At 44.1% G+C, this 16,186-nt stretch overlaps 1 protein-coding gene across 1 annotated transcript; it reads left to right on the top strand.

The window, feature by feature from the left end:
* The first annotated feature begins 472 nt into the window (after positions 1 to 472).
* Positions 473 to 1,895, top strand: LOC123058487 (zinc finger CCCH domain-containing protein 15). Its single transcript, XM_044481202.1, has one exon. It carries the CDS (start codon positions 788 to 790, stop codon positions 1,607 to 1,609), a length of 822 nt encoding a protein of 273 aa, XP_044337137.1. The 5' UTR covers positions 473 to 787; the 3' UTR covers positions 1,610 to 1,895.
* Positions 1,896 to 16,186: the final 14,291 nt, after the last annotated feature.

Raw genomic sequence — 16,186 nt, forward strand, 5'->3', positions numbered from 1 at the left:
GGAGCAGGCAAGTCTCGTCCTCCTCTCTCTCTCTCTCTCTCTCGAAACGGAGGGAGTAGTAGGTAATTAGTACTTGGTTAATGTTGCATTGATATTAGACATGATATTAATTAGTGAAGGATACTAAACATGTTTAATGCTAAACATGTTTAAAGCTAAACGCCAGAGCGGATAGATGCGGTTGAATGAGTTTTGTTGGATCTCTGCAACTTGCTCTTTTTACGTTGGCATATATGCAATATGGATGATGACACAACTTGAAGTTTTAGAGTTAATTTGGATTGTGTATGCACAATGGAATGAGATATATAAGCAAAACGAAACGATTTGTAGGTATCCAGCTTTAGGTTAGCTAGCTGCTGGAGAAGAGCAAGGAAATCTTCTCTCGCATGTACGTAAGTAGGAGTACATCCAAATCCAAATATAGCAATATTCCAACTATAGCCGTTCTCGGCTAAGCATGGAGCTTTTCTCCCCATCACACGCCCATCCACCTCATCGGCGCCGATCGTAGCCATGAGGCTCAATTCGACGCGTCCATTGATAACTGACTCACCGGAAATCACGGCTGGCGCCACTGTAATTTCGTATCCATGCCGCACGCTGCGGTGGCTGCAAACCGGAGTTCAAAAGGCGCGGGAGCGCGGAGGCCCGCTCTGCCTCCTCTCCTCTTCCCCCATTCCTTGTACCACCACATCTCTCGACCATAAGGCGCAATCTCGATCCCTTCCACCTCCAAGGGCACGCACACCCATTCGTCCCACGCAGCGGCGGCGTCAAAGGCGCGATGGAGCGGCGGCCAGAGCTGCGGCGGTCGATGACGCTCTCGGAGCAGCTGTCCAGGCCCGACCCGGCCATCCGCGAGTTCCTCAAGATCCCCGACGACGATAGCCACCTGAGCGCTGACGCCGGAGGAGGTGGAGGCAGCGGCGGCATGATCAACTGGAAGCCGTTGCGCGACCGTCTCCGGCTCCGGCGCTCCGTGAACGCCTGGTCCAGCCCGTCGGAGAGGCCCAGCACGGCGGACGGCGCCGGTAGCCTGAAGAACAGCGGCAGCGGCAGCAACCGCAGCCACAAGTACATCTACGCGCAAGGTGAGGCCACGGCGGCCTTCTGCCGCACCTCCTCGCTCCGCCAGACTCCCGCATTCTCGCGCGCGGCCTCCACTCGGGTCGGTTCTAACGCCACGATCGGGCGCTCTCCCCCCGTGGTCGACGGCGAGGGCTCCGAGGACGAGTCAGAGCACGATGAGGACGAGGAGGAAGGCAAGGAGGAGGAGGACGCGCCGACGGCGCAGATGTCCCTGATGGCGCTGCTGGAGCAGACGGACAGCTGGGACGAGGAGGAGGAGGAGGAGGAGCAGCAGGCCGCGGCAGGCGGCGGGGCCAGCAGCAAGAACGCGCACGCCGAGGAGGAGGAGGAGGACGGCGAGGGGCGCGAGGAGGAGATGGTGCACGTGTGCTGCGTGTGCATGGTGCGGCACAAGGGCGCGGCCTTCATCCCGTGCGGCCACACATTCTGCCGCCTCTGCTCCCGGGAGCTCTGGGTCAGCCGCGGCAACTGCCCGCTCTGCAACGGCTTCATCCAGGAGATCCTCGACATCTTCTGATCAAACCAACCTCGTCTTCCTGTCTGTCCGTCCGACTCTTGATTCTTCGGAGAAATTGTGCGGGATCATTCATTCACGCGCCCGCGAGTACCGCGGTTGATGGCGAGTGAGCGGCCAACGCGCCACCCCGCTCTGAAACCGAGGCCCGTATCATATCGTAGGTAAATTGGTACATCAATCAACATGATGACACTCTGTCTGCGATTTATTTCTGGAATGTGATTAACTGTATCAACTGTACTCAGTAATGTTTTGGAATAAGAGTGGGATGCCTACAATGAAAGTACATTGGAATAAGAATGGTCGTGCCGGTGACGGATCTAAGGGGAGGGGGAGCATTGCCCCCCCCCCCCCCCCCCCCCCTCTCTGATTCTTTGTTGTGCTTGAGAAATCCTCTCTGATGAAGTATGCGTTTGGCTCCCCCTTTAATTGTTGCGTCGCTCCTGTTAGTAAACAATTGCAAGAATGAATGAACCGTGTCAATTTCATTGATAGACAGATCGTATATACAGGGAGCAGACGCATCCGATAGTGCTGTGTGTGGGAAACGGCGTGACGATTGCCGAATCGTAATCGCACTTGCACTTTGTACAAGCGAGGATTAACCTCAATTACGTTAATAATTACTTCCTCTGTCTTATAATATAAGAACATTTTTGACACTACACTAGTGTCAAAAACGTTCTTATATTACGGGACAGAGGGAGTAAATCCTAACAGCTCCAACTCGAGAGCTCCCATTTGCATACCACAGGCGGCAAATGGCGGAGACGACACACTGGACACAAAACGCCTTAGTAGCATCTACGCATGCTGTAGTGGTCGGTTCACTAAACCGGTTTTTTGTTGGTTTTTTCTTTTTCACCTTATCTTTTTCATAGTTCTTGGTACTATAAATATTTTCATAATATACGGTGATTATTTTCCAAAATACACACTAAACACGTTTTAATATACAGTAAACTTTTTTTTAATACAATGGACATTTTTGTACTACATCTGACCATTTTCAAAATACACATTGATTTTTTTGTAAAATACACTGAACAATTTCATTCTATAAGCTTAATGTTATAAAAATACAGATCGAACTTTTGTATAAAATATGTTGAACCCTTTTTTAGTATACAAGGACCATTTTCAAAATACACATTGATTTTTTTGTAAAATACGCTGAACAATTTCATAGTATAAGCTGAACGTTATAAAAATACAGATCAAACTTTTGTCTAAAATATGTTGAACACTTTTTTAGTATACAATGAACATTTTCACAATACACATTGAACTTAGAAAAAATGTTGACCAATTTCTTAATACGATGAATATTTTTATAATACCGGTGAACGTTCTGAATGTATGCTGAATATTTTGTTAATATACGACGAGCATTTTCGTAATACATGGTGAATTTTTATATAGGACAAAAACTAAAATAAATTAAATTAAAAACCAAGAAAAAGAAAGGAAAAAGGAAACAGAAAAAAAATGAAATAAAAGCAACAACCAACCCAACATGGGTCAGTCCAACTAAGCCGCCGGGAGGAACGCTCTCTCAGCGATGCCACCGCTATTTGCCGCCTAAGGGTGGCAAATATGATTGACCGTCCCTGAACAGTACGTAATCTACTAGGTAACTATGCCCTCTCAAATTTAGATTTCCTTAGATTTCAGTCATATTGTTTATGAGCATTGTTTTAGAGAGACAATAAAGTAGCACAAGAATTAGCTAGTCTAGCTAGATTCACTCCTCCTAATGTATGGACGGATGCTGCCCCGACGGCTGTCATCCCCCTAATTGTTTCAGATGCTACAATTGTAGCCAATTAATAAAGGAGGTGTTTATCGAAAAAAAACTATGCCCTCTCAAATTCGAGGGTTCTCCTTTAATCAGCCGCGTGGAGCCCTCTCCTCACTCTTTGAATTTAACAATTGTTTGTGTGTTTACTTATTTTTCTTTTATTTTCACATTTACATTCACGAACATTTAAGAAAAATATTGAAGATTTATTGAAATTAATGAATATTTTAATCCTTTTGAATATATTAAAGTTTGTTAATTTGAGGTCCACTCATATTTTTTAAATTCATGAATGTTTTTAACTGTTATGTTTTTGTTAATTTGCAACACTAAAAAAATCTTTGAAGATCTTTTAATTTAACAAACAATTTCAAATAAATAAATGATAGGCGGTTTTTATGAGCTAGCATTGTAGCGAGTGGAAAGAAACTAAGCGAGCGAGTGGAGCAGGAAACCAAGTTGAGCGAGCGAGGGCTTCATGGGACCGCGTATTGGAGCGCTCTCGTTTACTCAGCCGCGTGGAGCCCTCTCCTCACTCCTCGAATTTATCAATTGTTTGCGTTTTACTTGTTTTTCTTTTATTTTCACATTTTTATTCAACAACATATAAGAAAAATCTCAAAGATTTTTTGAAATTAATGAATATTTTTAAATTTGTGAACATATTAAAGTTTGTGAAAAAATTAAAGTCTATAAATCTTTTCTAATTTGTGAAGCTTTCTCGAATTCACAAACATAGTTTGAGATCCCTTCATATTTTTTAAATTCATGAATATATTTTAACAGTTATGGTTTTGTTAATTTGCAACATTTAAAAAAAATTGTGAACATCTTTTGATTTCACAAACTTTTTCAACAGTCGGTTTTTATGAGCTGCATTGCAGCGAGCAAAAAAAAATTAAGCGAGCGAGCGGAGCAGGGAGCCAAGCTGAGTGAGTGAGGGCTTCATGGGACCGCATTATAGATCAAATTGGAGCGCTCTCCTTTACGCAGTTGTGTGGCCCTCTCCTCACTACGCAAATTTATCAATTGTTTGTGTTATACTTATTTTTTCTTTTATTTTCAGATTGTCATTCATGAGCATTTTAGAAATATCTCAAAGATTGTTTAAAATTAATGAATATTTTTAAATTTGTGAATATATTAAAGTTTGTGAATATCTTTAAATTCTATGAATATTTTCTAATTTGTGAAGCCTTTTCAAATTCTAGAGCATAGTTTGAGATCCACTCATATTTTTAAGCAGTTATGGTTTTCTTAATTTGCAACATTAAAAAAAGAATATGTGAACATCTTTTGATTAAATAAACTTATTCAAATAAATAAACGATAGTCGGTTTTATGAGCTAGCATTGGAGCGAGCATAAAAAACTAAGCAGGTGAGCGGAGCAGGGAGCCAAGCTGAGTGAGCGGAGACTTCATGGGACCACATTATAGCAACAACTTCATCAAACAACACGGACCGAGACTGATGTCGAAATGTGTAAGGCTATCACAACCACACACCAAACAACCCCACTCTTCTTTCAGAACAAATACCATCTTGCAGCCCAACATGATATATGTTTGAAACAACACCACTAGAGCATGATTAAAACTCAAGTCAGCCCAGATAAAACCAGAACGAAACAACCGATAACAATAACATGGTGGTGCAAACAAAAAGGCAATCCCGACAAGTGAAAAACAGTGCGGCAAAGCACGCGTTTGCCTCCAGTCTCTCTATTCCTCAAGGGAAACGATTGAACTCATCCGACGGATGTCCCGATCATATCGATCTTCTTGTGCGTGTGTCACGTGCCCGTGGGCCCACAAACTGCTCTGGCGTAATCATCATGATCCTCGCGAGTAGCGTGCACCATGTGACTAAGGGTGGCAATGGATCAGGTTTGGACCGGGTTGTACAATATCAAATCCATATCCATATCCACGAAGACAATCTTTACCCACCCATGAAAAAATCCACGGGTAAAAAATTGTGTCCATGTCCAAACCCGATGGATATCTGAAAGTGTTAGTTATCGACTAGAGAGGGGGGGGGTGAATAGGCGATTTTTATGAAAGTCTTCAAAACACGGGGGCTTTGAAGACAAACAGTAGAAACGAACCTATTGATATGCAGTGAAAGGCAGACTACACTAAACAAGCCATAGTTAAGTAAGCAATGAAGTGAAAGCACGATGACTATCAGTAGCTAGTTAGTATGGATCAGGATGGAAGAAAGTATGAAGCCAAACAAGAACAGTCTTTACACAATGAAGTCAATCAGGTCATGCAAGCAGACAATGACTTCACGAAGACAAACTGTAAGTAAAGAGAGGTAAAGGATAGAACCAGTTGCTTGGTGAGGACAATGATTTGTTGGACCAGTTCCAGTTGTTGTGACAACTATACGTCTCGTTAGGGAGGCTGAGATTCAACTCAGAAGATCGCGTCTTCACCTTATTCCCCTTGAGCTAAGGACACACAGTCCTCGCTCAATCACTCTGGTAAGTCTTCGAGGGAGAATTCCAAACCTGCACAGACTTCATTCACTGGATGCTCAGAATGCGACGCCTAACCGGTCGGAGGATTCACAGTCCTCAAGTGTAACAATTCTTCAGGTCACGCAGACAGAAAGACTTCAGTGATTCCTAACACTCTTTGGCTTTGGGTGTTTAGGGCTTTGTCCTCGCAAGGATTTCTCTCTCAAATGCTTCGGAGGTGGATTGCTCTCAAACGACAAAAGCCGTACACTAACTCTGAGCAGCCACCAATTTATGGTGTAGGGGGTGGACTATTTATAGACAGGAGGCAACCCGACCTGATTTGTCTGAAATGACCCTCGGTCACTAAGGAACTGACACGTGTCTAATGGTCAGATTTCAAACACACGCGGCAGCTTGACTTGAGCTACAAGTAAAGCCGACTCATCCAGCTGTAGATAAGATTTGCTCTCATTGTCTTCACTTGAAGACATAGGATTTGGTTGAGCATCACTTCATTCACTCTGACTTTGTTCACTTGGACCCCACTTAACAGTGCGGTGGTTCCTGTGACTCAAAGAAGAAAAGGAAACTACGAAACAACTATGTCTTCGCACTCCATAGTCTTCACATGAATGCCTTCTCGAGTCATAATCTTCGTTGTGAATATCTTCACAGCCCACCATTGTCTTCAATGTCTTCACACATTTTTAGGGCTCATCTCTGGTAGGTAAATCGAATCAATGAGGGACTACTACCTGTGTTATCTTGCAATTCTCACAAACACATTAGTCCCTCAACCAAGTTTGTCGTCAATACTCCAAAACCAACTAGGGGTGGCACTAGATACACTTACAATCTCCCCCTTTTTGGTGATTGATGAAAAACTGGTTAAAGTTTTCAACGGGGATAAAAGTATGTGAAAATTTAAGGATTTAAGTCATTGTCTTCATAAGTAGCAAAAAGGCCCCCCCTGAAGATGTGCATATAAGTAGTTTGCTCTGGAATGCAAATGCACATGGCATGTTTTACTTGTGGAGATCCTCTTTAACCTATGAAGACAATTCATCATGCATATACGGATGTAGCGAAGATAATGACACGCATAATGAAAAATGGACGTCTGCGGAATGACTTCATGCGGAATTTATCATCACATCACAGAGTAGCAGGAAACATAGCAGACGACCATCAAGTTTAAGTGTTACAACCCAAAGAACCAAATGTATAAAAACGAGAGTTGCAATCACTTGGCAAAAAATTATAGCAACCCATATGGACCCGCTTGAAGACTATCAACTCATATGCTTCTCCCCCTTTTGTCAGTAATGACCAAAAAGGTTTGAAGACATAGAGCATCTACTCGTTCCCATCAGGAGTAGATGTAGGTGCAGGGTTGACGTTGGAGTTTGGTGGTGCAGAGGAGCCTGGTGCAGTGTCGAGTCATGACGAATCCATGGTTGGTGAAGTGGCATCGTCTTCTTCATCGACGACTCTCGCAACAACAGTTGCAGCCGAAGATGAGTACTCAGAGTCTTCTATGGAAGGAGTTCGACGCAAGACGACATTCTAGGGAGGCATGGAATCGAATTTGAAGCGCTCGGTGAAGCCATTGTCGCAAAGATCCTCTTCAGGGCATAGCAGTGTGAGACTCTTCCAAGACCGCCGACAGGCTTCATGCGCTACGAATGCGTTCTTGGTGACAAGATTGCGAATGCAATTAATATCCACCGAGAGGCTCTGCATCTGATGCTTTAGCCAGTCATGGTGTTTATCCTGTTTCTGATGTAAGGCCACAAGAAGCTCTCGATCATTGAGTACACGAGATCGCTTCCAAGGCCTTTGAGCAATGGTGCTTTCAGTGGCTTCAGTTTGAGCACGATGAGGTGCACGCATATTTCCAGCCAGAGGATAGACTCGAGTAGCAGCAAGGACTCCCTCAATTGGTTGCGTGAAGCTTTGGCGATCAACGTTATGAAGATAAAGTGGCTCCTTGGCAGGCTCAGGGTAGATGGCTTCGACAGACATATCAACCTCAGGCAAGAATACAAGATGGTTGCGCGCTGAGGGCTGATAGTCGATAGATGAATGAAGTTTGATCAAGCGCATCACCCATGGAGCATAAAACTTCAAGCCAAATAGATCAATTCCAAATGCAGCAAGTTGCCTAATGAAGAAATCTTGAGCATTGAAGCTGATGCCATTGAGAATATAGAACACCAAAGTCTTCATGGTGCCTTCAAGTTTGGCTGCAGGTGAATGTCCCTTTACTGGCCATAGAGTTTGCCTCACAATGTGATAAATGGTACGGGGCAAATACTCCAGGTCTTCAACAAATAATTCCTTGGGATATTTAGCATCTTGAGGTAATGGCTTCATCATGCTGAGCATCTGACTCATGTTTGGCTCGGGCTTCTGAAATATAATCTCCAGAGAATTCATGTGCAGCTGACAACCAGGTTCATAGAACTCACGTGGAGTGGGCAGGAAAGTAAGCTCGATGATATCTTGAGCTTTGGCTTCATGATGCACATCGCTTGTCATCTACTCAAGGACCCAAGTCTTCGGATCCCTGTTGTAGCCACGAATGTGAAGAGTAGCATAGAACTGCAGCACAAGCTCTTTGTTCCAATGCTCTTTGTCAGTGACGAACTGCAGAAGGCCAACATATCTGAAATAATCTAGAGCTTGTTTCAAGCAGGGCAGTCCAGCAATGGCTTCACAATCCAGACGCATGTGAGGAAAGATTCGCCCTTGATTATACAATACACATGAGGAATAACTGCGCTGCTGATAGCTCTAGAAGTGATCAGATGAGATCTTTGGCTACGAGTAAGGGTTCTTAGCACTGTCAAAGAATTTGTTGTGTGCCCTGAAGCTGTTTACACTGAACGATCCTGGCGATGTTGCGGCACCGGGAAACCTTGGCAGTCTGGGCTTTGGCTTCTGGACCTGAGGCCTGTGCTCCACAAGGTATTCATATTATGGTCCGAGAGTAGTGGGAGTGTAAGTGCATCTAGTGCCACCCCTAGTTGGTTTTGGAGTATTGATGACAAAGCTGGTTGAGGGACTAATGTGTTTGTGAGAATTGTAGGGTAACACAAGTAGTAGTCCCTCATTGATTCGGTTTACCTACCAGAGATGACCCCTAAAAATGTGTGAAGACATTGAAGACAATAGTGGTCTGTGAAGAGTTTCACATTGAAGACTATGACATGAGAAGACGTCGTATGAAGACTATGGATTGCGAAGACGTAGTTATTTCTGTAAGTGCATCTAGTGCCACCCCTAGTTGGTTTTGGAGTATTGATGACAAACCTGGTTGAGGGACTAATGTGTTTGTGAGAATTGCAGGATAACAGAGGTAGAAGTCCCTCATTAATTCGGTTTTCCTACCGGAGTTGACCCCTAAAAATGTATGAAGACATTGAAGTCAAAGGTGGTATGTGAAGACATTCGCATTAAAGACTATGACAAGAGAAGACATCGCGTGAAGACTATGGAGCGCGAAGACTTAGTTGTTTCGTCGTTCTTTTTCTTCTTTGTTGAGTCATAGGGACCACCGTACTGTTAAGTGGGGTCCAAGTGAACCAGTCAGAATGACTGAAGTGATGCTTAACCAAAATCCTATGTCTTCGAGCGAAGACAATGAGAGCAAATCTTATCCAGAGCTGGATAAGTCAGCTTTGCTTGTAGCTCAAGTAAAGTTGTCATGTGTGTTTGAAATCTGACTGTTGGAACACGTGTCAGTTCCTTAGTGACCCAGGGTCATTTCAGACAAATCAGGTTGGGTTGCCTAGTGGCTATAAATAGCCCACCCCCTACACCATAAATTGGTTGGCTGCTCAGAGTTAGTGCACGTCTTTTGTCGTTTGAGAGCAACCCACCTCGACACCTTTGAGAGAGAAATCCTTGCGAGGACAAAGCCCTAAACACCCAGAGCCAAAGAGTGTTAGGCATCACTGAAGCCTTCCTGTCTGTGTGATCTGAAGACTTATTACACTTGAGGACTGTGAATCCTCCAGCCGGTTAGGCGTCATGTTCTTAGCATCCAAGAGTCACTGTGGATAGCCGGTGAACAAAGTCTGTGAAGGTTTGGAAGTCTACCTTGAAAACTTACCAGTGTGATTGGGCGAGGACTGGGTGTCCTTAGCTCAAGGGGAATAAGGTGAAGACGCGGTCTTCTGAGTTGAATCTCAGCCTCCCTAACCAGACGTACAGTTGTCACAGCAACTGGAACTGGTCCAACAAATCATTATCTTCAACGAGCCACTGGTTCTATCCTTCCCATCTCTTTATTTACAGTTGGTCCATGTGAAGTCATTGCCTGTTTGCATTATCTTTTGTCTTCACTGAGTGCCTGCCTGTTCTGATTGGCTTCATACTATCTTCCATCCCGATCTATACTGCCTAGCTGCTATTAGTCTTTGTGCTTTCATTTCATTGAATACTTGACTATGGCTTGCTTATTGTAGTCTACCTTCCGCTGCATGGTAATAGGTTTATTTCTATCGTTTGTTTTTGAAACTTCCATGTTTTGAAGACTTTCATAAAAATCGCCTATTCACCCCCCCTCTAGTCGATTACTAGCACTTTCAATTGGTATTAGATCAAGGTACTCCCTTGTTCTGTGTGATTTGGTTTAACCACCTGGAGTTTTAGCTATGTCGACTGCAGGGATAGTCAAAGTCTCCGCTGCGTGCCCAGTCTTCGATGGAACTGAATATCCCTACTGGAAGAATAAGATGTGCATGCATCTGGAAGCCATTGATTTCGACCTCTGGTATGTCGTCAAGAATGGCGTTCCCAAGGCTGCTGATGTCAAGAAGTTCATTCAACTGGATTCCACTGCGAAGAACATCATCTGTGGTCATCTGACCAAAGGACAGTATGGCCGTGTGAGTGCTCTGGAAACATCCAAGCTAGTCTGGGACTGGCTCTCCAAGGTCAACAAAGGCGTCTCAACCCAGAGAGATCAAAGAATCAGTGTACTTCGCAACCTCTTCAACCGCTTCAAGAGAAACGACAATGAGAATGTTCAGCTCATGTTTGATCGACTCACTGACATCACAAATGCGCTTCAAGCTCTCGGTGCTACTGAGATCACCAAGCATGAAGTCGTCAAGACACTCCTGAGATCACTTGACAGCTCGTTTGACACCCTAGCCCTGATGATTCAAGAACGCCCTGACTTCAAGACACTCGATCTGTCTGACATACTTGAAAGGCTCAACACACATGAGTTTCAGCTTTCTGAGAAAAGAGACATCTACGGTCCCAACTATGGGCGAACTCGTGCTTTGAAGGCAAATGTTGTTTCCTCATCTGAAGAAGAATCTGATTGCAGTTCTGATGATCCTGAAGACATTGGAAAGGAGCTTGCTATGCTTGTGATGAAGTTCCAGAAATTCACCAAGAAGAAAGGCTTCAGAAAGTCCTTATGATCCAGCTCAAGGAATGATGAAGCTTCTGCTCATGACTACAAGAAGAGAACATGCCACAAGTGCAAGAAACCTGGTCACTACATCTCTGAGTGTCCGCAGTGGGACAATGAGAACAACAAGAAGAAGAAGAGCAAGGAATATGATTCCGACGACAAGAAGAAGAAGAAATACTCAAAGTCTTCATCACACAAGAAGAGCTCATCTGGCAAGGCTCGTGCATTTGTTGGCAAGGAAATGGATTCAGAGGAGGAGTCTGCCTCTGAGGAGGCGGAGGTGGAGTCTGAGGAGTCTGATTCTGGCGTTGCAAGTCTTGCTACAGCCTACGTTGCCAAGCCCATCTTCAACACTGAAGACAATGACTTCATCACCGACGCCGATGCTAATGACAAGGACAACTCCGCTCCCACCTACTGCTTCATGGCACGCGGTGCCAAGGTAAACTCACGCACTACTCACTATCAAACATCCAGTGAAGATGACTCTGATTGTGGTTCCACACCCAGCTACAAAACACTTGCTAAAATTGCAAGTGAACAACAGAAAGCTATGGAACATATTCAAAAACTGTTAGACAAAAGTGATGACCTGTTAGACGCTGAAATGACTCGATCTCAGTCCTTAATTGAAGACATAAAAAATCTTCATGTTAAGTATGAGGAACTTGAAAGTCATCATGAAACGCTCTCAATAACTCATGAAAAGCTTTCCTATGATTATCTTCAAAGGAAGCAAGATCTTGAGAAATTGAGAGCAGCTCATGAAGATCTTCAAAAGGAAAACGAGTCACTTCGCGCCAAACATATCAGTTCCGCTCAGGAAGGATTTGAACCACCATGTCTTAAATGCATTGAGCGTGACAACGCTACTTCTGTTGCTGGATGTTCTACTGCTACTACTGTTGCAATATCTTCAACTGCTGATGTGGTAACTAACCCCTCTGCTGAGGATACCACTACTATTACTGATGAGAATGCCAGGTTGAAGACATTGGTTGAGACAGGAATCTACAAAAGTCTCAAAGGGCATCAGAAACTATGTGATGTCCTCAAAAGGCAGATCCTGAACCGAAACCCTAGGAAAGAGGGTGTTGGGTTCGAAAGGAAAATGAATGCTGATGGCTCTTACTGGAAACCTGAGCAGTACCCCAAAACCACATGGGTTGCTGCAAAGGAACCTTCAGTGGATCCATCCACCCTATCTGGCTTCACTTGTGCTAATCCCATTGTTACTGATGAATCCTTTGATGCAAACTATAAACTGTTTAAGAATCAGAATGGTGAAGTGTTTGCCAGGTATATTGGTACTAACTGCAGGAATGGGCCACCTATGAAGAAAGTCTGGGTGCCGAAAAAGTGTCTGGAAAATCTTCTTGTGTATGTCGTCATGACACCACAAGTGAAGAAGGCAAACCCCAGACCACGGGCTTCATATGGTCCAAAGGCCTCATACAGACAATGGACTCACCTGAGTCGCACTAACGCAAATGTTTTGCAGGGAAAACATACTCAGGCCTATGAATATGAGCGTGTTTCATCAAACCGCCATGTTCATAAGACCAAGAACTACTCTGCTTATTCTTATGAGTACTATTGTCCACCTGCAAGACTATTTGCTAGGGCTCCAAAGCCAAAGTTCTCAGATGCTGCACTTAGACTCATTGCTTCGAAGCCACCCTTGAAGATGTGGGTGGCTAAGAAAGCTTAACTCTCTTTTGCAGGGAAGGGTCTCCAGCTGAAAATCAAATGCGTCTGAAGCTATTGCTGGGGACCTTAAACATCTTGTAGGGCGCAAGATCAAATGCCCAAATGGTCTTATTATGCATTTTGTTCCTGAGTCGCTTGCTACTTGCCCTATCAGTCCTAACCTCGATCTAAGCTTTCATAATCCACTTGCTCATCAAATGTTTATGCTTCAAAATTCTCTTCGTGAAGCCTATCCCCCTAACTGCACTGTAGGGTATGACACCAGCTGCTTCAGAATGGATTATTGATAGTGGATGTACTAATCACATGACTGGCAAGCGAAGTCTTCTCATTGACTCAACCTTACGTCCATCTGACAAGAGTCACATCACATTTGCTGATACTTGGTTTCTAGGTAGAGTTGCAATCTCAAGGGATCAGCACATGGATAAAGTGATGCTTGTTGAATCCCTTGGTTTCAACTTAATGTCTGTCTCAGTGCTTTGCGATTTGAATATGATTGTGATGTTTGGAAAATATTGTTGCCTTGTTCTAATGGAATCTAACAAGTCTCTAGTCTTTGAAGGGTATCGGAAAGATGATTTGTATATGGTAGATTTCTCAGTAGGACCACAACTCGCTGTATGTCTTCTTGCAAAAGCTTCAGAATGCTGGCTCTGGCATCGGAGGCTAGGGCATGCTGGCATGAGGAACTTGCATACTCTTGCAAAGAAGAAGCACGTCATAGGCATCGAGGGTGTCAAGTTCAAGAAGGATCACTTATGCGGTGCCTGTGAAGCTGGAAAGATGACGAGGGCCAAGCATCCCTCGAAGACAATCATGACAACGACTCAACCCTTTGAACTGCTACACATGGACCTCTTCGGTCCCACTCACTACTCAACTCTTACTACTACTGCTTGTCTCTATGGCTTCGTCATTGTTGATGATTATTCAATATATACATGGGTGCATATAATCCTCTACAAGACTGAAGTGCAGGATGTCTTCAGACGCTTCGCCAATCGAGCCATGAACAACTATGGCGTCAAGATCAAGCACATCAGAAGTGACAATGGCACTGAATTCAAGAACGCCGGCCTCGACACTTATCTTGATACTTTGGGCATCACTCATGAGTTCTCAGCTCTGTACACGCCGCAGCAGAATGGCATCGTGGAACGCAAGAACAGAACACTCATTGAGATGGCCTGGACGATGCTCGATGAATACAAGACTCCAAGAAAGTTATGGCCTGAAGCCATTGATACTGCATGCCATGTTATCAATCGTGTTTATCTTCACAAGCTTCTGAACAAAACATCATATGAGCTCCTCATTGGTAAGAAGCCAAATGTCAGTTACTTCAGAGTATTTGGTGCCAGGTGCTGGATCAAGGATCCACATCACACTTCAAAATTTGCACCGAAAGCATATGAAGGTTTTATGCTTGGATACGGAAAGGATTCGCACTCCTACAGAGTCTTCAACCTCTTTCACTATAAAGTGGTTGAAACTATGGATGTGCAGTTCGATGAGACTAATGGCTTGGAAAGAGAGCACTTGCCAAATGTGCTAGATAAAGTTCCATCTAGTGAATCCATGTAACATCCCAAATTTCCAATTTGGAATGTTATACATTAGATCATCATTGCATAGCATATTTTATTTCTTTTGGGCCTGATCCAGAAATTCTACGCAACTCAAGGACCCACGGAGAGAGTTGGGGACTTCGTTATTTTCCTTTCTCAAATTTTGAAAGTAGGATCATTTGATTTTATTTATTTTATCTTCAATTATTTCTATTATAAAAATATGAGAGAGGGAATAACATGACTTTCCCAAAATAAAGAAATATTGAGGATTTAATAATAAAATCAAATAAATTTTTGTTTTGGAGTTTTCGCTGTTTTATTCGAATTTAGGAAAAATTGCAAGTTTTCAAAAACTGCATTTAGGGCCAAGAAAATGTTCATCATGTTCCAAATATTTTATTTAGACGGTGAAAATTTGTTTTGGCAATTTTAGATTTTTATTTTTTTATTTTTTTGGATTTTTCTTAGTTCGGCGGAATTATTATTTTTTTTAAAAAAAAATCCGCGCGCCCGACTGGGCCGAAGGCCCAGCCGAGCCAGGCCGGCCCGCCAAGCGCCACCGCCTCCTCGCCCGTGCTGCCGCCGGACTCGGAGAGTCCGAGCCGGAGCCGCCGCCTGACCCCCTCCCCAAGTCGGCCGCCGCCGCCCCCTCCCTCCTTTAAATACCACCTCGGGCCCCCCTGGAGCCCCGAGTCGACGCCGCCTTGCGCCCCGCCACCCGCGCCGCCGCAAGCCGCAGCCGCCGCCCCGCCGCCTCGCTGCCGCCCCGCCGCCTTACGCCGCCGACGCCGTCGCCGCCCCGCCACCCCACCCCGCCGGAGCCCCGCCGGAGTCCGAGCCGAGGTAGCCGTCGCCGTCCGGTTTTCTGAGAAAAAACCAATCCGGTTTTTTTAGAAAACCCTAGTTTCGTTTTTTAAATGGATCGGTTTTTCCGGTTTATTTATTTAGCGAGCGTTCGCTCGTTCGTTCATTTTAACGAACACGTTCATCGTTTAGTTCCAGAAAATGAACGTTCGTTCGTTATTCTGTTCGTCGTTTTTCTTTTTCTCGGATTATTCCGCGATTATTTCTGATCGCGATTTCTGATCCGATTTTCGTTTTAGTATAACTTTTCGCTCGTTTATCGGAATCAGGCGATTCAAGCGCCTGGAGTTTCATATTGAAACCCTCTTTCCATTTAACCAACTCAAACAAGTTTTTGCCTCTGTAAAATTTGACCTAGATCCAGATAAGTAAATGAAGTTTGTTTCTTTTGCTGTTTGTTTTTCGTTGCTTCGTTCGATTTGATTTCTTTTGCCAACCGGAGTTCTTAAGTTGAACTTTCTGGTTAGATCTCTTATTTGAGTTTTACCTGTGCATTAGTTGAGTACTTATTGTATGCTTGTTTGTTTGTTTGCATTAGAGTACCCGGAGTGCGCCGCTTGCTACTTCGAATGTCTAGGTTTCGCGGATCATCAGCAAGTCAAGTAACACTTTGATCATACCTCCTACTACCCAGTTTTTATTGCATTAGATCAATCCTCAAACATGGCATGATTAGGATCTAATTAAATTGTGGGTTTTGGGAAGTAGATGAGGTAGTACTTATTA

The sequence above is a fragment of the Triticum aestivum genome, chromosome 3A (assembly GCF_018294505.1).
Source record: "Triticum aestivum cultivar Chinese Spring chromosome 3A, IWGSC CS RefSeq v2.1, whole genome shotgun sequence".
NCBI lineage: Eukaryota > Viridiplantae > Streptophyta > Magnoliopsida > Poales > Poaceae > Triticum > Triticum aestivum.

Excerpts from the sequence above, each read along its gene's own strand:
- LOC123058487 (XM_044481202.1), top strand. The coding sequence starts at position 788 with ATGGAGCGGCGGCCAGAGCTGCGGCGGTCGATGACGCTCTCGGAGCAG.